We start from the raw sequence: 22,018 nt of genomic DNA on the forward strand, positions 1-22,018 counted from the left end.
CGGGATCCAAATGCGCGTTTGAGTTCCATAAGTTTCGGATTTGGAAGGCATGCGGCGTTCTGATTCGGTCCTCGTCTTTTATTTGTTGCAAGCAGTCTCCACACCAGATCCGGAAACGTTGCTCATCGTTTTCCACCAATAACATCAGACAGCCTTCGTATCGAACAAAGAACTGCCACGTACGACATGGGACCCAATTGATCCGGTCCTCTCGTTCTCGCCGTCGTGGGAGATATTTCCGTCATGAAACTCCCAACGGCTGAGCGCCGGAGGCAGCTCCTCTTTCCGCCAAATCGAGACCCTAACTCTATTCCTCCCTTCTTCCTGCTCTCAGGATGAGCAATCTGAGAGCACTTTGCCGCTGGTACGCCGTCATCTCCTCGATTTACTGCTGCAGAAGCCACGGCCGCCTAGGTTTCGCGCCATCCGCGGGGTATTCTGATCTCCGGCTCCCGTCCCCTTGTTTTGCATCATCTCCTTTTGTCGTCGATCACGCCCCGAGGATGGGGCCGGGGTCGCGCGCTAATCCGAGGAGGACGATCACCAGGGTCTCCAATTGGAACTCCGAGAAATCACGTCATGAGACTCTTGGTAATTTCCCCAAAGATCATTTCTTCGGCTCTTGTCCAGAAAGTAACTTAGATTTTGTATTCAAAATTTGATCTTTTTACACTTTTAAGATCTGCTTGTTTGAACGAATAAAGTAATTAAGGACAAATATGTTAGCATTTGATCAGCGTGGATATATGGCAGTTGCTGCTTAGGCTGAACAACAACAATGTTAGATGAACCTCCAAGCACATCTTCTCTGTTGATCAAAGGTTTATAAGCATGTTACATTACTCGACATGAATTTGCCTTGGAGCTGCTTGATTACTGTCAGATGATTATATTGTCTAATGCCTCATTTATATATCACTGAATATGTATTTTATTGAAAAAAAGGAACTAATTGGTGTTGCTTGACAAAACTCTTTGCATGCCATTTAATTGAACTTGTTAAATTCTTTTGACATCTGCCTAATTAATTCCTTTTCTCCAATCAGGTAACTAGTAATATCATTGATTTACTTTATATCTTATTTTGCTTTTAGATGGTTTTACTCCTGACACTCAATGATATCTGTTTCTTAATTTGTTCTGAAACTTGTGAACGACTCTGGATATTATCAGTTGAGCGGCTACTAAGCCATATTTTCATATGTTCTATGCATGCTTTCTGGATGGGTAGCATCTTGAGAAGAACTTGCTTCGATAGGATCTTACCATGAGTAAAGTACATTTTGGATAGATAGTATTAGAACAACTTTCAAGGCATAGCATCTTAACTATTTATGTTTTTTCCTGGATTGCGAGAATCCATCTAGAACTATAGCGTACATGTTATGATAGGTAACTCTGTTAAAAAATTTTACTTTGTCATAGCTTTAACCCACTCTACTCTTATTTCCTTCCCTGAAGTTCTATTTTTAGGCTACCATATCAGCTGCAAAATAGTATGCAGCATGGTTTGAACTGTGCAAACCATGGTCACTGAGGCAGTGGGGGTCATGTTGTCATACATTGTGTTGAAGCACTATGAAACATTAAATTTCAGCTTTTGTTTGGCTGTAATCCAGACGTTGTTTCAGTGTTACTATTCCATTTATGTTTACTAGCACCTTTCTGCATCCTTCAACTGTTTTGCATTGCCAAAGATCCCTTGTGTGACTGTCTTCTAGTCCGCAGTTTTACCTTATGACCGCCATTTTACATGTTTATTGGAAGCATCACTTTTCTTCTTGTTAGTCTCGCTAGCACTTCTGGGATGCATCTTCCTTGTGGATAATTCTAGCATATTTCAGATTAATCTCGAGGAAGAGAGAAATATTTTGGCATAGGAGAAGAAGGCATCCATGGAGTACTTCTCCAACACCCTAGAAAGGTGTACACTCGTCTATAAGAAGCGAGATCTGATGCGAAAAAAGGCCAAAGATGACAACACAAGGGACATCACTCAACTTTTAGCTGCAGAAGACCTTGAGCTTGATACAGACGATGACGAGGCTGAATGAGTTGCTTAGTTGTACATAGAATTCTCGTCACCTTGTCATGGGGAAATCTCCATCTAATATTCTATGACTATACCCTAAGATGTATATATCATTGTTTCTTGATTTATAATGTGAAAATTGAAATCAGTCTCTTATCAAGATGATTGGAACTTCTTGCGATCTAATTGAGATCTGTCATTGAAGAAGTACAAATTGTTCTGATTTGCCTGAAGCTCTGATATGAATAAAATCTTGTCTTAAAGAAGAAAGGAGAATTGTATTAGACTCAGTAAAACTATGCTTTTGACCATAACAATAAGATTTCTAGTTATTGGATGTGCAGAACATAGAAATCTACTCGATTAGAAAATAATACCTAATAGGTCACCCTCAACCTGAACTCAATACGTGGTATCCACGTCAGTAGAAAAAGATTAAATAGAACTAGGGGAGGACCGCTTATAAAAGGCAAGTGCTTCAAGAGTCTAACTTGAGCATCATAGGGATTATGTCGGGAAACCCTACCCACCATTGGTATCAGTATAGTTCGACAAAACATCAAGCGTTATGTAGCCCTTTGGACAAAACTAAAGGAGCAAATTGGATTGGTCAACCACCCACCAACACATCCTCAGGTGATGGCATTTGGTCAAGACTAATTAAATATGCCCAAGGGATTGAAGCGTTCTTGCACCATCGCCTTAAGCTTATTTGCCTCTGAGTTGCTCCCTAGGTAGGTGTCGCCTTAAGACGTTGATGTTGTTAATGCTGCCGCCCTACAGGTGTGAGCGAAAGCTACGGTCTACGATTCATTAATGCATTGATTTGAAGATAACATAAGCAATATAAAATCATAGCTATAAGATTAACTACATAGGATATAGTGAGGATTAGTATAGAAATAAAGACGGAAGTGAACCGACCTTCTACACACACGAATAGATATGTTAATCATATTATCGTATTATTACACAATTGATATATCTAAAGTATGTAGTTTATTGTGATGCTACCTCATGAATTTTATCCTAGATTGCATGGCCATCCAAAATTCACATATGCCCTGGTGATGATACACTCATTGAGCCCTATGACATTGGCTATCATGGTCACTTAGGGTCACTGATCTCATGATGGAATTGACCTTATCAGTAGCATAATGTGAGCATAAAGTTGTAATTTTTTACTTAGTTGATGCACTTTTTATGCTTCCCATTCAACTTATATTACGTAGACACACATTTATTAGGCTCAGTGATGACTACCAAACTTGTTTTCTTTAGTGTTCGGATTAAAAGATCCAAAGGTATTCCATACGCTTAATGATGATTATTGACTTTAGGTATCCAAAAGGAGGTAAAGGTTGATGGATGACTTGCTCAGATTGATTTGTTTTGAGGTCATCAGCTGATGACAAAGACTTGTGTGGAGCAAATACAGAAGTCCAAGGTGTGCCATGAGAAATTTTACCTCCTATTAATGCTAAAAGGATGTGAAGGCCACAATTGACTTCCACACTTGTATGTTCCATGTCAAGTTCCTGTTGGGAGCTTGTGGAGGAAAAATGTCATGTATTAATGTGCCAAAACACGTGTGGATTGGAGGGCTCAAAAGGTCAAATAATGGCATTAATCTTCCAAAGGAAGAAGTCACCAGGAAATTGGAGCAGTCCTTTCATACGAGACAAACAAATCATCTGACTTTGGTTGCAGTTTGCGTGGATGAGTTCCATGTCATTACCTAAGGAGTGGACTTTTTTGTCTTGGAATTATCACAGCACAATAATTATTTTATCTGGGATTTGTTGTACTTATAAATGAGGAGGTGTTGACGTAAGACTTACTTGATTATGATGGATTCTCCTAATGGTTGAATTAATCATGATTTAATGATATGTTGTAAAGTAAATTAATTGATTATAAGAAGCAGCTTACAACAACTTAGTTGACTAATGATACTTGTTATCCAATTCCTGAAAAATGGTTCTTCTTAAAATTAAAAATGCCTATTAAATGTGAATTTTTCAGCGACAAGCATAATAATTGATGATGATGATGATGATGATGATAATTGTTGGTGAATTGATGCGTCGTGACTGATGAATCAGCATGACCTGGTTCACGGGTCGATATATGGAGTCTATGGTCGACTTCGCTGGTCGTCGAAGTCGGTCATACCCTCAGGACGAGGTGCTGATAGTAGAGTGTTGGCGTCTCTCAGTCGGGATGATGATTGTGGCTCTGTGGAGGTCGCTTTCTTGCACAGAAGGCCCTCATCGATTGGTTACCGACTTTGGCTCTTCCGACGATCAAGTCAGTGCTTGGTATGGGTTTTTGCTTTTTCCCCTCCTCTAGGCCAAATGTCGACCAGGGGTTTTTATACTACTGTACGAGGGTCGGCCATACGCGGACTTGGTGTGGCGGTCGATCCTCGAGGGGTGAGATGGTACCTTTGTGTGGTTGTCATCCCGGGACATGCGGAATGACGCCATATGGCACCGTCCCGAGCTTTCCGGGATGACGACCGCACAAAGGTACCATCTCACCTCTCGAGGATCGATCGGCTCACCAAGTCCGCGTACGACCGACTCAAGTAATGCCTTGGTACGGATTCTGGCTTGACGTGTGGGGGTGCTCCTCTTACTGACTTGGTGGTGGCGTGGCGTGGCGTGGCATTGATTGTGATGTGGCCCTGACCCAAAATATACCTTATCAATAATAAAACCTTGTAAACTCGAATACCTTAAAAAAAAAAAAAACTTGACCCATTTTGATTCCTAAATTTTAGTTTAAATCATGGATGACATTTTAAATATCATGCAATTAAGGAAATAGCATCGTTTATGTATAGAATAATGGAAGGAGTTCCTAAATTTCATCATTGTTTACGTCTTATCTCCCATCCCTATTTAGATCATACGATGGTGAAAATCACCATCGGGGGTGGGGAACCCATAGTTTCTCCATATTTTATTTAATTAATTAAATTTATATTTTAAAAAATAAAAAAAAAATCATTAAGACTAATTAATAATAGAAAATTTTATAAATTTAAAATACAAGATTGATTTGTTAGTTACTGTTCCAATGTTGGAGTTATCGAGTTGAATTCTTAAATATGTATATATTTATTTATATTATTATCGGTAATATATAATATAAAATGAAGTAAGAATGAATAGAATACTCTTTGTATCTTTCTCCGTATGGGTAATAGAAAATGACCCTTATTTTTATTTAATTCTTGTTATTTTTTTTATCTCCGCCCCATTAGCGATGGATCCATATGAGTACTCGTACCTGTACGTATAATTAACAGAGATATAATTAGATTATTATTTAATTTACATGTTATTATTTACACCAACTTTGACGTAGCATTCCATATTGATGTTTATTTTCTTTGCACTTGCGCGTTGAAACGAGGGTGGATGGGACGGCAACAGATGAGGAGAAGAAGAAGAAGACGACGAAGAAGAAGAAGCCAAAAGGCTCTCTCTCTCTCTCCCTCTCCGTCTCCCTCTCCTAACGTAACGTAAAAGACTGACAACTCGATCATGTCTTTATTGGCCGGACTTGGCAAATGACTAGGCCAACCTTTTTAGGGTTACGCCATGCGGTCTATGAATCATGGACATGTCCAAGAAGACGCCCCGCGTGTTCTCTTTTAGATCAACGAAATCACCTGCATCAACTCTCTCGACGTTAGATTCCACTCCTCCTTCCCACCATTTGATGTTATTTTGTCGACTATTCTAAGTCTTTCAAGCTAAGTCAACTCTTTATTATAATTAAATTAATACATATTAATCTGACTTAAACACCGAAGAAGATTATTTTTTATTTATTTTATTTGCCTTGATAATAATTTTGCTAGCTCGTAAGATGTGCTCGTTCAAAAAAGTTAGTTAGTAAATAGAAATAGGATTGTGTGGTATTTTCATCGGTAAAATCGATAGAACGAGGAGAAATAAGATTAAATATTTTAATTTCGTAAGTATAAAAATTTCAATGTAATTTTTAAAAGTATAGAGATTAAAATAATAAATATAATTAATTATAAAAAAATAATCTATAATTAGTCCGAAATTAAAACTATAACTTTTACAAGATGCTAATTGCCCTTTAAAAAAAAGATAAGTATATATTTGGTACATCAAACTCACAACACTTACACTCTAAAGAATGCAATGAAACTTAATTTATTTGTTCTTAATTATAAGAAAATTAGTGTCAGACATGTTATTGACAATGCTTGAAGAATTTGTTTTTGTTTTAATACTATCTGTTTACTTTATTTTACTTTATAAATAAAATCTAAAAAAATCAGAAAATTAACGTAAAAGACCTTTTGTTTGTTAATCTTTTTGGTTTCTTATTGTTCCTAAATCTCTTTATAAACTTTGTTTCTTTTGCGAGTCTGAGTTTTGTTAAGTAAAAAATTATAATATTTTTGTTAGTTCGATATTATCCTGATTCATATATGCAAAATCGACTAAGACGTAAAGCGTCTCTTCTCAGTATGTTACCGGTACAAAAATCAAAGTTAAGAGAATCTTTTCGAGTTGATTTTTTTGACACTTAAGTTAGTCCATAGATCAACTTTGTAAGTCTATGTCGTAAGCGTCTTAAATTGTCTCTTGGACTCTTATCTGTGTGAGTAAGTGGGTGACAGATCATTTGGACCTTTTCCTCTTTAGACGTTAAGTGATGTTTATACGACGGACAATGACTGATTTATTACGAGGGAAAAAAAATTAATTTTTTTTTAGAAAAAAAAGTCATGACTGATGATAAGGTGGGAAGAACAGCCGGTTGAGCCCATCAATCAAAGACGGTGGGATGGTCAAAGCACCACAATCAAATTCCTTTGGGGGAATAAACAATATGCAATGTGATAGTATGACACAGCATCATGTCCTATGGTAGAGTTGGGCAGCAGCATGATGTCTAATAATAGACACTATTATATCCCTTTGATAACTCCTCTCTCTCTCTCTCTCTCTCCATCTTTTCTTTTTTCATCTGCCTTCCATTTTCTTTTTATCCATCAAAATAAATTCTAAAATAAATAGTCCAATGCAAAGTAAAATAACTTCAAATAAGAAATTGCTGTTTTTTTTCCCCATTAAAGAAGTCAAACTCAAAAGTCAAAATAACTCCGACATTTCCACCACGGTGAGGGGGTATTTTGGAGGTCGGATGGGCCGCCACGAATCCAACCTCAAGCTGACGATGGTGCAGACTTTCCTCCTTTCTTCCTCGCGTCAAACGATGCCTTCGTCGTCTTCCTTCTCCCCCCACCGTATTCCACCCCCTTCCTCTGTTTCTTTCACCAGTCGCTGTCTGGAGGAACGATATAGAGAGAGAGAGAGAGAGAGAGAGGGAGAGGAAAGTTCCAGTCTTTTGGTTCCCCACCTCATCGCTATCGCCTACATCTACCGGTCCCTTACGAAGCCGCGGGATTCCTTGATGGGCGTGTGATTTACTGTTTGGTGGAGCGGAGGCCATGGGCAATTGCTTCAACTGTCCATCGAGGGTCGAGAACTCCGCACATCGCGCTTCCTGTGAGTGTCGAAACCTGTTCTTTTTGGTTCGATTTGTTGCTTAAAGTTGTCATCTTACATCTGTTCCTCGCGGAATTCTGCTCAATTTTTGGGTTGTTGATGTAATCTTTCCATCTTTTTTTCCCCCACTGAACAGATCCTTCAAACATTGGTACCAGCAGAAGAAGTGTGTCGTCAAATCTTTCTGCACCTTCCTACAAGGAAAAGACTGGTGGTGCTCTTCCTGCTTCAAGAACTGAGGGGGAGATCTTGTCTAACTCAAATTTGAAGGCCTTCACCTTTAATGATCTAAGAAATGCCACCAGAAACTTCCGCCCCGACAGTCTTATTGGGGAAGGAGGATTTGGCTATGTCTACAAAGGTTGGATCAATGAACAAAACTTTGCTCCTTCCAAGCCGGGATCAGGCATGGTGGTTGCTGTCAAGAAACTAAAACCTGAAGGATTCCAAGGCCACAAGGAATGGCTGGTAGGACAGGTTTTCTTCTCTCTTTGCGCCATGCATTCCTTGGTTCTTAACCTTTTCTGGTGATTGATTGCAGACAGAGGTTAACTATCTGGGTCAGCTTCATCATCCAAACTTAGTTAAGCTGATCGGCTACTGTTCTGAGGGTGACAATCGACTTCTGGTCTATGAATTCATGCCTAAAGGCAGCTTGGAAAACCATCTCTTCAGAAGTGAGTCACAACTGTTAATTCTTCATCCAACATTGCTTATTGCTTATTTTAAGAGATATAAACTCGAATCAATGTTGGAATATTAAATCAAACTTTGTGAATAGATAAAATTTTGGTTTGAGACTTGGAATTCATATTATAGTTGGAGTCAAAATCTTGATTTTATCCCTCTGTAAATATAAGGGTCCATGTAATACTTTAGATATACAATTGAAAGAAGAGATAAAAGTAGAGTCAAAAGAGTTGCAGAGATTAAAGGTGTTCTAGAGATTGTAAGTTTTCATATTTAATATCATGGTTAGTTTTTGAAGTGTCTCCTCTATGATTTTTTGATGTCCACCATCTTTTTGTGAGAATTTTTCAACAAAATGTGAAGTATAAAAAATATATCCATTTCCAAAACAAAAAAAGCTGGTCTTCGTATATGCTGAAGAAAAAAAATTACAACTATCAAGTAGTCTTGGTTATTGACATTGGTTTTATGGTCTTCTTATAGGAGGTGCTGAGCCACTACCCTGGGCAACTAGGATCAAAGTTGCAATTGGAGCTGCAAGGGGGCTCTCATTCTTGAATGATGAGTCCCAAATCATATATCGAGATGTCAAGGCTTCTAACATTCTTCTTGACACGGTATGTTGGCAGGAATGGGAGATGGGCAGAAGTATCATGGAATTTGGTTTGCAGACTCGTACAGCTTATTTTTCTCTTCCACGATGCAGGATTTTAATGCAAAGCTGTCAGACTTTGGATTGGCAAAAGATGGTCCTACTGGTGATAAAACTCATGTCTCAACTCAAGTGATGGGAACTCATGGATATGCTGCTCCAGAATACATTGCAACAGGTTGGATCTCTATGTTAAATCCTCTCACATGACATCAAGTATTTTGGGTTTCTTAAAACCAAATAATTTCTTGATTACAGGGCGGCTCTCTGCAAAAGCTGATGTCTACAGCTTTGGGGTTGTGTTACTGGAGCTGCTCACCGGGCGTAGAGCCCTTGAGAAGACAAAAGCTGGCACAGAGCAGAGCCTTGTGGACTGGGCAAAGCCTAGCTTGGGTGATAAGCGTAAGTTATACCGGATCATGGACCCAAGGCTGGAGGGGAAGTATCTGAAGAAAGGAGCTCATGAACTTGGCATCCTCGCTCTCCAGTGCATCGGCAAGGATGCTAAACGTCGGCCTCGGATGTCCGAGGTCTTGGCCTCCCTGGAGAAACTGCAAGACTCAAAATTTGGTGCCTTGCCACCCCAAGCTACTCGTCCGAAGACATCAAGTACGACACCGAGGTCACCTATGAGGAATCCCCCTCGCTCACCGCTGCGCCCAACACCGATCGGATCTCCTCTTCCGTCCTACCGGCGATCACCGTATGTATATTGATCGGTAGAAGCTTAGTTGAACTTGTCGGTGATGACAGGGAAAGGGAAGTGAGGCTTTGTGCTTTCAAGAATGCAATCACCTCTGTGCAGATCAGCCGTCATGGAAACCTGTTGCTTTCTTGAAATATGTTGATTGAAGTTTGCCCATGTATACAAAGATTTGTTATGGATCTCCTGTATAACATGTAACAAAGAGTTGATACGTCCAGAGTTTTTGTTCTTATGGATTGGATCATCTTTTGCTTTAATGTAGATACTCTCTTAATCAAGGCTTTATTAATTAGTGATGTAATTATTTAGTATAAAGTAACAAATAGATTACTAGAAGAGAATTGTTAATGTCTCGTACACACGGTGTTATTATTCTTTTCATCTTTTAAGTGTTTTTGATATTACAATAAGTAATCATTGACCGATTACTTATTTGGTAGGTTAATTTGAAGGGATCATATTTACTTCTTTGATTCATGTGAGTCTATATTGGAGTCAATTTGTCGGCCAATCGATTAATCATCAGACAATATTCTGTAAGGAATCCCTTATAGAAGTCATAATTTGACAACATGATATGTAATATGATGTGTTCAGAAATGAAAACACAAAAAAGGGATGTAAGATGATTGCAATTCTCAGTGAGAAGTCTTCTTTCATGATACTTCATAATCACTCATTTACGTTTGCCTGCTGAACTTATGGGAACATGATAAAAGAATATTTTGCCTGTCATTGAAATCTAGGAAAAATTATACAGACACAATCCATTATAACTAAAGGACATACTCCCCTATCCCAAAATTTTGAGGACTTGTGCCCTTCGATAATACAAGGATCCCAGAATTGAAATCAACTCCTTATCCAATGTACATCTATTATGCATATTACACGACTAGCTATTTGGATCGGATATGATGCAGCATAAGATGTAAACAACTCTGCTCATGATGACCTTAATCATTTCCATCATTGGTCGACAGTAGGGTGATATCCGGTACATATCCAAAATCTTTGATGAGTTTTGTTAGCCCATCCAACATGAAGTAGATCAAGTCTGCTTGCCGGTGCTCCCTACCTCTTGCGATGAACACATGTACCTCCTTCATCACTTCGATCCAACTATATCCTGGTTCTTTTGATGCCAAACTGCAATCCATTCCCTTCCTAACCTTCTCCGCATCGACCCACATTCCCTTGGAAGCAAAGATATTTGATAATAACACATAAGGTCCACTGTCTTTGGGGTTTGCTGATATCGCCATTTCAGCTGCATACTTTCCCAATTCGACATCACCAGACACTTGACAGGCACTAAGCAAGCTCCTCCAAATAATTGCAGCTGGCGCAATTGGCATTTGCTCGATAAATTCCTTAGCCTCGTGCACCTTTCCTGATCTACCCAAGAGACTAACAACAGAAGCATAATGTTCAATTCCTGGTACAACCCCATATTTGTCTCTCATAGAATAGAAATGATGCAGCCCTTCCTCAACAAGCCCTGCATGGCTGCATGCTGATAGCACACCAACAAATGTGACATAGTTTGGTTCAATTTCCTCGTCATGCATCAGCTGAAAAATCTTTAGGGCTTCTTCAGCTTGCCCATGTTGTGCATATCTTGAGATCATTGAGTTCCAAAACACAACATCTCTTCCACGCGTTGAATCAAATAATCTCCATGCCTCAATGATGCAACCACATTTTGCATACATGTCAACAAGCGCATTCGAGACATGGGGATCCAAATCTACTCCTGCCTTAATGATCAAGTTATGAAACTGTAACCCATGGAATAGGCTTGCAAGATTACTAGCTACAGTGACCAGTGCAACAAAAGTGAATTCCGTAGGTGTCAAACCGGAAACTTGGAGTTGATGGAAGAGCTTGAGGGCCTCTTCCCCTTGCCCATTCAGAGTGTACCCATAAATCATCGCATTCCACACCACGAGATCCTTGTTTTCCATCTCATCAAAAATGGCTCTCGCATCATCAACAAACGAGCACTTAGAGTAAACATCAACCAGAGCGCTACCTGCGAATAAGTCCAATGCTGCTCCAAATTTGATCATAAGGCTATGAAACTGTTTGCTCAAATCCACAGCTGACGATGATGCAGATACGCCAAGTAGGCTCACAAATGTCAGAAGGGTTGGATTCAATGTTCCGGATCTCATCCTGTTGAACAGACTAACCGCCTCAACCAGCTTCTCATGCCTGGCATATCCTTCGATCATGGCATTAAAAGAGATCACATTATGTTCAAATATGACATCAAAGACGACTCTCGCACAATCCAAAGAATTGCATTTGGCATACATATCAAGAAGCCCATTCTTAACATACTCATCGGCATCCAAATTCGCCTTGATAGCATATCCATGCACTTGCTTCCCTTGCAGTAAGGCCATCAAGGACCCACAAGAACTGAGAACACTTGTGCAAGCAAATCTATCTGCCTGCCATCCTAATTGGGTCATTTCTGAGAACAAATCAATCGCTTCAGAATCTAATGAATTTTGCATGTACCCAGCAATCATTGTGGTCCATGAGACAAGGTTTCTGACGCACATCCGATCAAACAGCCCTCGTGCAGTTCGTACTCTGTCGCACTTGCAATACAGGTCAATGAGAACATTGTTGATCGAAATATCCATATCGGTTCCGCCCCTGTACAGATGACCATGGATTTGCCTTCCGCCTTCAAGAAAATCTTCAGCCGAACAAGCACTAATGACACTCGAAAGAACAAACCTGTCGGGCTGAACTCCCGACTCCCTCATTTCATCGAATAGCTCCAACGATATCCAGCTTTTCCCTACTTGAGAATACCCTGTGATGACTGCGGTCCAGGTGACCGAGTTCCTCACCGGCAGCTCATCGAATATTAACATCGCCTCATCCATGCATCCAATTTTCGCATAGAAGTTGATCAATGCAGTACCCACAAAGACGTCCGAACAGAAACCAGTCTTTACGACAAGATCCTGAACTTGGCAGGCAAAACTGTCCGCACGCAACTGGACGCAGGCACGAAGGACGCTGGCGACGATGAACTCATTAGGGCACCCGAAGGCGGACCTCCGGAAGCGCGAAAAGAGGGCAATGGCTTCCTCCTCTCGTCCATGCTGCGCACACATGGAGATCATCGTGGACCAAGAGATTAGGTTAGTCCGGGGCATTCTGTCGAACAGCTGCCGGGCTTCCCCGAGGCGGCCCGCCTTGGAGTAGCCATTGAGGAGAAGGTTGTTCAAGAAGAGGTCGGATTCGATGCCAGCGACGACGGATTGGGCGTGGATGGGGGGGAGGCGGCGGCGGTGGGTTCGATCGGAGATGCATGACTGCAAAAGACGCACGAGGTTTTGGACTCTCGGAAGCAGGTCGTACGCTACCGATTTAGAGCTCATAAGGCCATATCATAACGAGCACGCGCGCGTGCGTGGTAGTCAGTTCGCGGTGTGCGCTTTTATGGGTGACAGCGGCGTAGCGGTTCAGCGCGGACCGAACCCGAATCGACCAACATCAGATCTATCAAGCAATTGTGTCTACCACTGAGCTCATTTCGTAGAATTGATCGGCTCATTTCAAGCAAACATTCTGGACTATTCGAATCGATCGTAGTGGAGGGCTCGACCGTTTTGGTAAGTCGGATCGGATCCAAATTGATTAGATTCATCTCATGATTTTTAATTGACGACCCGAATACTTTTGTAAGTATTATTACTTGGCATCTATTATGGGTTTAAATATCCAAATAATTGATTAAAAACTCTATCTTATTAGATTTTTTTATTTTTTATTATATAAATTATTTATTTAACTAGTTAATATTTTTATTTAATAATTCTAAATATGACTCAAAGTCTCTATATCGATACCCTCGTTAAAGCCCAATATATTTATGATGTTTAAATACTAGATCGACTAATGCATTGAATAAATAATTTATAAACTTCGTGACGCATGATCTAAGATACTTAAATTAAAATTAATAATAATATATCAATTAAATTCTTATAAATCAATTAAAGAGTTCATCAACCAAAAAAACATAATATATATAATGAAATGGAAACAATATTTCAGAACAATATATGCTATTCACCTTCAAAATCTCTGGTAGGTACTACAGAGGTAGACTCCACCACCATAATCTCCATGCAGAAGCAGGACATATCACCAACAATCCACCTTGCATAGCAATAACTTTCTAATAAGTTGTCCTTAAGGTGAGCAAATTGGATATATCCCATTGAATGGAAGACAAACTTCCTAAATCAGCAACATAGATATGATATATTTCCTACAAGGATAGCATCACAGTTACAGAAACCAGACTTCATGAATGGTCACTATGAATAAACTAAAGAAAAAGCTAAAATATATTGACATTGTATCTTCTAAGATTGAAAACAAGTAAAGCAAACTTTAGCCTAAAAGCCAAGACAGAGAAAACAGCAAATATTGAGTATCAAGATAGAATAAATGCTTCTAGCAATATCCTTATACTTTTCATCCGCATGGCCTTAATTCTAAATCACAGAGTTCCTCCTCATTGTAGATGATGCCATTGAATGAAGATAAGGTTCATACACCTGAAGTTGACAGCCATGTTTACTTTCCAGTACCTGTCAATCCATCTAAATGAGAAATGATCTTATTCATTGTGGGATAATTTCTCTGCATGATCAACAATTGTTGTTTAAGCTCTACTATTTCTTGCAGAATTTTGAGTTACTATTTGTGAGGAACAAACAATTTCAGTCAGTGAGTATATAAACATTAGAACAAAGAAAACAATCAGGAAGACCTTTAACATTGCAATTAAATCCATAATTTTGTGTGTAGATAGATCCAACTCTCAGTATTAGACAGAATTTTGAGGCTCAAAGCCACTGCACCACCAAAAATTCCCAATGGATTTGATGTCACAAACCTGCTGGTAACGGTGAAAGGAAGGAAGGAAGGAGAGAAGGAAACCCCAAAGGTCCATGAAAGATCCCGCATTTGAGCTCAAAATCCTGTCGGCCCGCCGCCTCTCTTCTCCTCCGACCCCCTTTGCGACCCGTCGGCCATCGAGAGGCAGTAGTCGGCGATCTCCCGGAACTTGGGCACGCTCCGGAGGTCCACCTTGGTGCCGTCCTTGAGGGTGATCACCAGGTCCCCCCACTCGCCGATGAATCTCGGCACCACCTGCACGTCCTGGATGGAGGAGTAGGGGAAGTCGCTGCGGTCCTGGCCGGTGAACCCGGAGATGACGGTGACCCGGCGGGTGGTGAAGCGGTAGCGGAGGAAGAAGGCGCGGGAGACGGCGGCGAGGGTGAGGGGGAGCCAGAGGAGAGTGAACCCGAGGAGGAGGTTGGCGAGGAGGTCCCCGTAGTGGGCGCCGCCGTCGAAGAAGATGCGCTCCTCCTCGGCGGCGGCGGAGCTAGGAGGGGATTTCGGGGAGAGTGTCCGGGAGGAGGAGGAGGAGGAGGAGGCGAAGAGCTTGGTGGTGGGGGGTCGGGCGCCAGCCGGGGTTTTGGAGGGAAAGGAGTGGTGAGAGACGGTGGGAAGGAGGGTTTTAGCCGCGGAGGACAGCGGCGGAGAGAGGAGGACAGCGGCGGCGGCGGTTGCCATGCTTTCTAGATTTGGCGGGCTTATCCATAGCCGTGAGCTATATGGCCAGGAGACGAAGTGGGCAAGCTTCCTATTGGTGCCGGATCTGCTGCAAGACCTGCTCCACTCGATCACTTATCCACGAACGGAATGAAGCCGCGTGTTAAGACATTGGGCCAGACTCGTTTGATTTTGACCTGATCGGCTGGACTTTTGGATTGGGTGGAAACCCAATTTGGGCCATCATAAAATCGATTCAAAACCCAAATCGACGCCAGTCTAACCCCATATCCCAATCTCTTTCTCTAGTGTAAATTATAATGTTAATTCTATATTAATCACTTCAACATTCTCATATACATCAAAAGCTTTACGTCCTATATATATGTCCTCCAAAGCAAAATCCATGTGATCAAAACAGGCATGAATTAGTATAACAAAGAATGATGAAACTTTCCACAGTTTGAATCCCCATATTTGAATCACAATGACAATCTATCTTCTAATGTTGAGAGAGAGAGAGAGTGGGTGCAGTTCCTCCCTGAGCATTTTTTCTGCAGCCAAATGAAGGGCTTGTGGATGAACAAACAACAGAGCATGAAGATGAGGAGTTCCAATCTCTTGATCCCAAACAGGAATCTTGTGAGAAAGAAGAAGCAGCAGGACCACCAAGTATGAGTTATTTGAAGTACTGAGGACATTTCAGTAATGAGTTGTTGCGAGGCCACATACAAACATGTCTTCGTGCCCCATCTCCAATGTGCTCAGCACATGGCCACACAATGCGCAATCAAACAGCTGAGTACAGAAGGGAGGGGCATTCTGATCGAGAAGATAGGCCAGAATAGTTGGCAGCACATGTGTGAGGGAAGAAAGCAATCCCCCCCAACATCATGCTCCTCAATATCAGAGAAATTATCTGTAACGATGGATCTTGCAAACTTGTTTATCTGATTGCTGGTTGACTTCAGCTGCTGATTCATGAGCACTAGCATCTGATGGTCAACTGGTCCACCCTATCATTTGTTCTCTCACTGATCAAAGAAGAATCAGTACCTCTAATCGAGGATGATCTGTTCATCCTCAGCTGTGATCATGTTATCATGCCACCTAACATGCATGATCCCCTCTAATTCCAGGTTGACTTTTATGACATCATGGGAAATCTCAACCTGAGTTCTCATCTGACCTTGTTTTCATAGGATCATGATGTGAAACCCTATCTACCTGGGATCAGTTCTTGATCACCTCTGATGTCTTTTTTCTATTTATGTTCCCCATCCAATCAGTGTTTTTCAGATCAAATTACAGCAACAATTCTATGATAGGTTTTCTTGTGCCTTTCATTCTGGTTCATCCACTTTTGATAGCAGACAGCCACTGCATCAAACAAGGAAGCTTGTGATCCAGCATAGAGAAGCCTTCAGGGAGCTCCCCCTCTCTTGAGATAGCTGAACAGCAGAGCGTATTACTGGCAGCTTCATAGCCATGAGAGAAGACTAGGTCAGTGTGCTTCCACATGGAGCTGAGGCCACTCTTCACTTACATAGCAGTCCTCATCAACATGAAAAGAACAGCTCCACACTGAGCCCTCCCAATCGAGATGAGGATTGCCATTGCAGCGCAGCTGATTAGAGCTTCCATACATTTTGGATAGGCTATAATAATAAAGAATTCACTGGACATGACTAATTATGCGATGAAGTTCCTCAATTCTGGCAAGATATGTCATTCAAGAAAATGAACTCAGAGCTCTCAGACTCCAAGAAGTAATCATTGCTGGCATCCTCAGAGCAAGGCAGATGGACAGAGATGCCTGTGATTGTGAGTGCCCTGACCCACCCACTCTGATTCCCTGAACGAGAGCACGACGCCATGTCTCGTGAGCTGTGATCACAAGCCCTTGATCTACTCTCTCATTGACTTTCATGCCTAAAGGTTTTGACTACTGTGTCTCTGTCTCTCGCTCTCAGCATACAAAGTAGAAATTTTCATTCTTGGACCATATTTCGAAGGCGAGGATGTAATTCTATGTTTTTGAGAATCTGGCGCATTTATTTAATCGTTGCAGAAATTCCGGTCACCATCTCATCCAGTACACGGTGCAGTTTCTATCGAGGAAACAGTACCTGTGATGTCGAGGATGATTTCAGAGAACTACTGGGTTTCTAGTGTTTGATGAGTAGTTCTTGAGATTGTTAGCTGCAACAGTGAGTTATGAGCTGATGTTTCTTTTCGGTGTTCAGTCAACAAGATGTTCCGGAACAGTAGAAATGAGATCTGAATCCCACGAAATAAGGAAAACAGTTCATGATGAACCTAGAAAATTCAGCACAAGACTGCTCCGTTGCACCACCATCACCATCAGAATAGTTTGCAGGTTAGTGTTGACAGTGAGTCACATGCCTCTCTTTCTTATCTAAGAGTAGAACTTTTCCTCTCAGGCCAAAATGGGGTACGGGTTAAAGGTCGTCTTCCACTGTCAGCAAGATATTACTACCAAAACCAGTGACAGTCTCCTTTCCACACACCTTGTTTTCTTCCTCATGTTCTTTCCTCTCAGTTTCTTTCTTTCCCCTCTTCTTTCGTGCTATTCCTCAGAGATATCTCCATGCTCTTCTCTCTCTCTCTCTCTCTCTCTCTCTCTCTCTCTCTCTCTCTCTCTAGCGGCATATGCTTCATACTGCTCGAACCTTTATGCTTCTGAATAGGTTCGGTGACGATCTTTCATTGAAAAGAAGAGTAGTTCAAACGACAAGTCATGATGGAAAGAGCTTTCAGAAAAGTGAATGAACCTTTTTGATACATGGTCCATGTGGCAGCCAAGAACAGACTCTAATAGCTCTAAAGCTCTTAGCTTTTGTAGCTGAACTTTCTTGAGAACATCTGAAAAGATGCATGTTCTTAGCCTTCCAAGAACAGTTAACTACAAGCAACATGAAGTGAGAGAGAGAGAGAGAGAGAGAGAGAGAGAGACAGAGAGAGGGAGTTCAAGGAGTGTACAGGAGCTACAAACGAAACTAGCCAACAGAAATATGCATGTAAACTTAGTTAAAACTGATGGTATCACTCAGCACAGGCGAGAAAAGGGAAAAAGAATGGGAATACAAATACTGAAGCCTGTCTTCTCAGATTTTCCAACCTTATCTGAATCAAAAGGCGATCTTTTTTGCTCATGCACATCTCATATATGTAGTAGAGTTCTGGTGCTGCTAATGCAGCATAGCTTTCACAGTTGGGCACGCAGGTGGAGAGTAATTGGGAGATCTCTTTATACATCAAACCGACGCATCAGTGGAAGTTGTGGTGATCCGACCATGACCAGAAGGAGGCAGATTGATCTTCCATGCTGCATAACAAGTTGCTGAAGCTCCCTTCGGTGACGCCATTCTCGATCTTGGGGCATTGCATGTCTGGCCTCGAGGTACTCTGAAGGAGCTGGTCTATGTCGGCAGGCCTAATTGATTGGAAGAAAGGTAAGCTTTGGTGAGGGTGCAAGGGGCTCTCGGTGACCGATGTCCTCGAGATATCCAAGTTGATCTCGGAGCTGTTCTCGCTCCTGTTGCTGCAAGAGGCTTCAGTTTCTTTGTTGAGGTTGATGAGTTCCGATGTTTCTCTGCCTTTGAGAGCCATGATCTGCATAGCCAAGAAGAGCTATCTATTAAACCCAATCATTGGAAGGCTGAAATCCTCCTCAAAAGCCTCGAGCAAGGAGTAATTCGAACCAGATCTTGTCAAGACCAATACGAGAATCGAGTAATTTAAGAGGCCATACCTCGGCCTGGAGCTTCTTATTTTGTGATTGCAGAGCTTCATTTTCTGATCTCATGGCCTCGAACTGCCTCTTCAGCAGGTCGTAATCCTTCTCCAATTGCTTCGTCTTCCACCTGGCCCTCCTGTTCTGGAACCAAATGGCCACCTGCCTGGGCTGCAATCCCAGGGCTCGGGCCAGCTGCATTTTCCTCTCCGGCTCCAGTTTGTTCCCCAGCTCAAAGTTCTTCTCCAGCATCCTCACCTGCTCCATGTTCAGCCTCCTTTTCTTCTCCCCTGTCTGCATGCCGTCATCGGATAACTCGTCCTCCCCGTTCATCCCTTCCCCGTTCTCGATCCCCGAGAAGGACATGGACCTCCTCCCCAGCATCGGACCCACGGCTGCACCATTCCAGTCGGTTTAGTTTCACTTCCAAGGAGTCAGAAATGGATGGAGATGTACAGAAACCCACCTCGGAGGTCTTGGAGATTGCTGCACGGGGTGGCGTGGAGGAGTTGCCGTTCTTCTTCTTCTTCTCCATGTGGTGTTTGCATTTGCAACACATAATCCGGTGTGAAGAAGGAGGATGAAGCCATCACGCCACCACAGGACACCAGCAAAGGAGAAGAAGATGAAGATGGAGGTTGAGGTTGAGGTGGCGAGAGATCAAATAGAAACCGATCGCCGTATTACCACAACAACAACAACAAGCAGAAGATGAAGTGAATGGTAATGTCAAATTCCTCAACCTCCGATGCGAAGAGGCAAAAGGAAGCTGTTTGACTATGAACAACAACTCATCATCATGTAATCACATATGATCTCACTACGCTCCATGAATTCACAGTGAGAAATGCAATTTGTAGGCATCTGTAAAGGTGGTGGCCCTAATGGTAATGGAGAAAGGAAGGGCAGGAATCTAGGGATGGGTCCTATGAGCTCCCAGGGTTGCTACCTAACACACATACACCTCTCATGAATCATCCATCACCTTCCTGACGCTGATGCATCGAAAGAAGGCTTAAGGCGAAGATTAGACCCACTTTAGCCTTCAATACTTTGATCCCCCACAAACAAGCCTTGGTTTGGTTGCTAGCTCGGTGTCATGTCACATCCCGCTCTTCCGCGCTATCCATTATGGTGCACCTCATCTTTCCATGTTCACACACGTAGTATCGGTCACACGATGTGATCGCTGACTATTGACCCACCTGCAAGGAATTGGATAGATACCGTATTTAACTATCGAAAGTCCACAATAAATATAGCTGCATTATATGGTCTGAGAATGATTCATAAATGTGAGGATTAATTAGTATTTTGATCTTTATATTTTTTAAAATTATACTGGGATTTCTATATTTATATTTATGAAAGTAAGATATTTAACCTTATGATCGAGTCTTTCTAGTTCATTGATCAATTTGTATGACCACCAAATATTTGATCATTTGGATTGATTATAATTATGTCGAATATAAATCTCAAGAATTTTGTTTTACTTTCTGAATTTATTCTTTTTTCTTCTTTGTCATACTTCAGTTTACCAAGTATGATATTTCTATAAGCAAAGTCGACGACGTGAGAAGAAACGAGATTAAACATTTCATTTTGTAAGTATAGATATCTCAATATAACTTTTAAAAATATAAAGATCGGAATACTAAAAGTAACTAATTATAAAGGATAATTTATAATTAATCCTAAATTTGTTACAGCTAAAATCTCATCAAGATAAAAAATAAATAACTTTGGTAATTTACGTCATAATTTATAGGAAGTTTTTTTATTAGTGTGACCCTCCACTCAAACTAAGGCGTTAGAGTGTTGGATCAAAGTAATTCTCTTTTAATCTCTATCATCATAAAAAAAAATATTTTTTTTTTAAAGAAAAATTTATGTTTCAATGCCGACAGTCAAAGAAGAGTCAACCAACGGAGATTAACTACAAAAACTAGAAAAATAATAAAATAGATAAATATGAAAATTACTGACTTCGGAAGGAGACATATATATATATATATATATATATATATATATATATATATATATATATACACACATTGCAACTTAGCAGAATAATCAAATGGATAGATATTAAAACCACTGATTCTTCTATTATAGAAGGAATGGACTGACCTTCCATTGGGTCGGCCCACAGTATAGCCGACCAAGCCCGCCAATGGTGGCCCAGTATAACGCTGGGGTAATCCGCTTCGTGACGCATCTGAATTCTGAGATCCAAGGTCGAAGACACGTACACACAGTACGTGTGTGTGTGCTGTACTCATCTCCAAATGGCAGCCAAGTTTAGCTCATGGAAGCAAGTCGGGTTTTGTTCCGCAGCTCGGTCGCCGGCATCGGACTCAAACAGCGATGCTGGTGCTATCATAGGAGCATGCAGTTCCATGAGCCTTTGGCTCAAGTCGTCTTCTTCACGGTGCAAGCTTCGGATCTGGTTGCTGAAACCTGCATGTAGATGAGCTACGTACTTGGACACCAAGCTTTCTATCGACTGTCATATGAGAGGAAGAACTGACGGGTGAGCATATGAATGCCTTGATGTAGAGAGAGAGAGAGAGAGAGAGAGAGAGAGCAGTCGGTATGTTCTTGCCGAGGCAAAATGCATGTGAAGTGTGGCAGACCAAATAAAGTTCAGACCTACCACTGTACTCACCATGCATGATTAGCTCAAGCAATTTCTTGGTGTTCTTCCTATTCTTAAGCAACAACCAACACAGACCTGTTTGCACTCACATCACAAAAAGAGATGATAGATTGATGACTACAAAAAAGAGGAGGAAAAAATCGATTTGGTGCATTAGGCTCCGTTCTATCCGTAATTTGATGACTATAAATTATGATACATTAATTTATATTATTTTATTCTTATAAATAAATATTTTTTAAAAAAATTATCCGTTCGTAAACCTATTTTGCCAAACTAGTATCTGAGCTTACTTCAAATTTTATTTAGATATTTATTTTTCTATTCATACTCATTATAAACTCAGGTATTCTA

The 22,018-nt window shown here is 41.1% G+C and overlaps 4 protein-coding genes and 1 long non-coding RNA gene across 6 annotated transcripts; 2 read left to right on the top strand and 3 right to left on the bottom strand.

Annotated features, from left to right (window-relative positions):
• Positions 1-81: 81 nt before the first annotated feature.
• On the top strand, positions 82-2,194 carry LOC135673439 (uncharacterized). Its single transcript, XR_010513370.1, has 2 exons — positions 82-591; positions 1,845-2,194. It is a non-coding gene; the product is annotated as an uncharacterized LOC135673439 (long non-coding RNA).
• Positions 2,195-7,320: 5,126 nt separating this feature from the next.
• Positions 7,321-9,948, top strand: LOC135673446 (probable serine/threonine-protein kinase PBL3). The gene is made up of 6 exons (XM_065182431.1): positions 7,321-7,599; positions 7,736-8,067; positions 8,141-8,276; positions 8,773-8,906; positions 8,996-9,119; positions 9,200-9,948. The coding sequence occupies exons 1-6, from the start codon at positions 7,542-7,544 to the stop codon at positions 9,655-9,657; spliced, it is 1,242 nt and encodes a 413-aa protein (XP_065038503.1). The 5' UTR covers positions 7,321-7,541; the 3' UTR covers positions 9,658-9,948.
• Positions 9,949-10,360: 412 nt separating this feature from the next.
• On the bottom strand, positions 10,361-13,272 carry LOC135680630 (pentatricopeptide repeat-containing protein At4g39530-like). Its single transcript, XM_065194695.1, has one exon. It carries the CDS (start codon positions 13,052-13,054, stop codon positions 10,604-10,606), a length of 2,451 nt encoding a protein of 816 aa, XP_065050767.1. The 5' UTR covers positions 13,055-13,272; the 3' UTR covers positions 10,361-10,603.
• Positions 13,273-13,985: 713 nt separating this feature from the next.
• On the bottom strand, positions 13,986-15,287 carry LOC135673465 (uncharacterized). Of its 2 annotated transcripts, none has more exons than XM_065182453.1 (2): positions 14,584-15,287; positions 13,986-14,275 (listed from the first exon to the last, which is right to left on the bottom strand). In XM_065182453.1, the coding sequence occupies exon 1, from the start codon at positions 15,264-15,266 to the stop codon at positions 14,661-14,663; it is 606 nt and encodes a 201-aa protein (XP_065038525.1). In that variant the 5' UTR covers positions 15,267-15,287; the 3' UTR covers positions 13,986-14,275; positions 14,584-14,660. The 2 variants fall into 2 exon arrangements, with proteins under 2 accessions (XP_065038525.1, XP_065038534.1); XM_065182462.1 differs by having other exon boundaries at positions 13,986-14,287.
• Positions 15,288-18,266: 2,979 nt separating this feature from the next.
• LOC135673454 (homeobox-leucine zipper protein HOX21-like) lies at positions 18,267-19,843 on the bottom strand. The gene is made up of 3 exons (XM_065182443.1): positions 19,469-19,843; positions 19,021-19,397; positions 18,267-18,881 (listed from the first exon to the last, which is right to left on the bottom strand). The coding sequence occupies exons 1-3, from the start codon at positions 19,590-19,592 to the stop codon at positions 18,537-18,539; spliced, it is 846 nt and encodes a 281-aa protein (XP_065038515.1). The 5' UTR covers positions 19,593-19,843; the 3' UTR covers positions 18,267-18,536.
• Positions 19,844-22,018: the final 2,175 nt, after the last annotated feature.

Source organism: Musa acuminata, chromosome BXJ1-1, assembly GCF_036884655.1.
Source record: "Musa acuminata AAA Group cultivar baxijiao chromosome BXJ1-1, Cavendish_Baxijiao_AAA, whole genome shotgun sequence".
Lineage (NCBI taxonomy): Eukaryota > Viridiplantae > Streptophyta > Magnoliopsida > Zingiberales > Musaceae > Musa > Musa acuminata.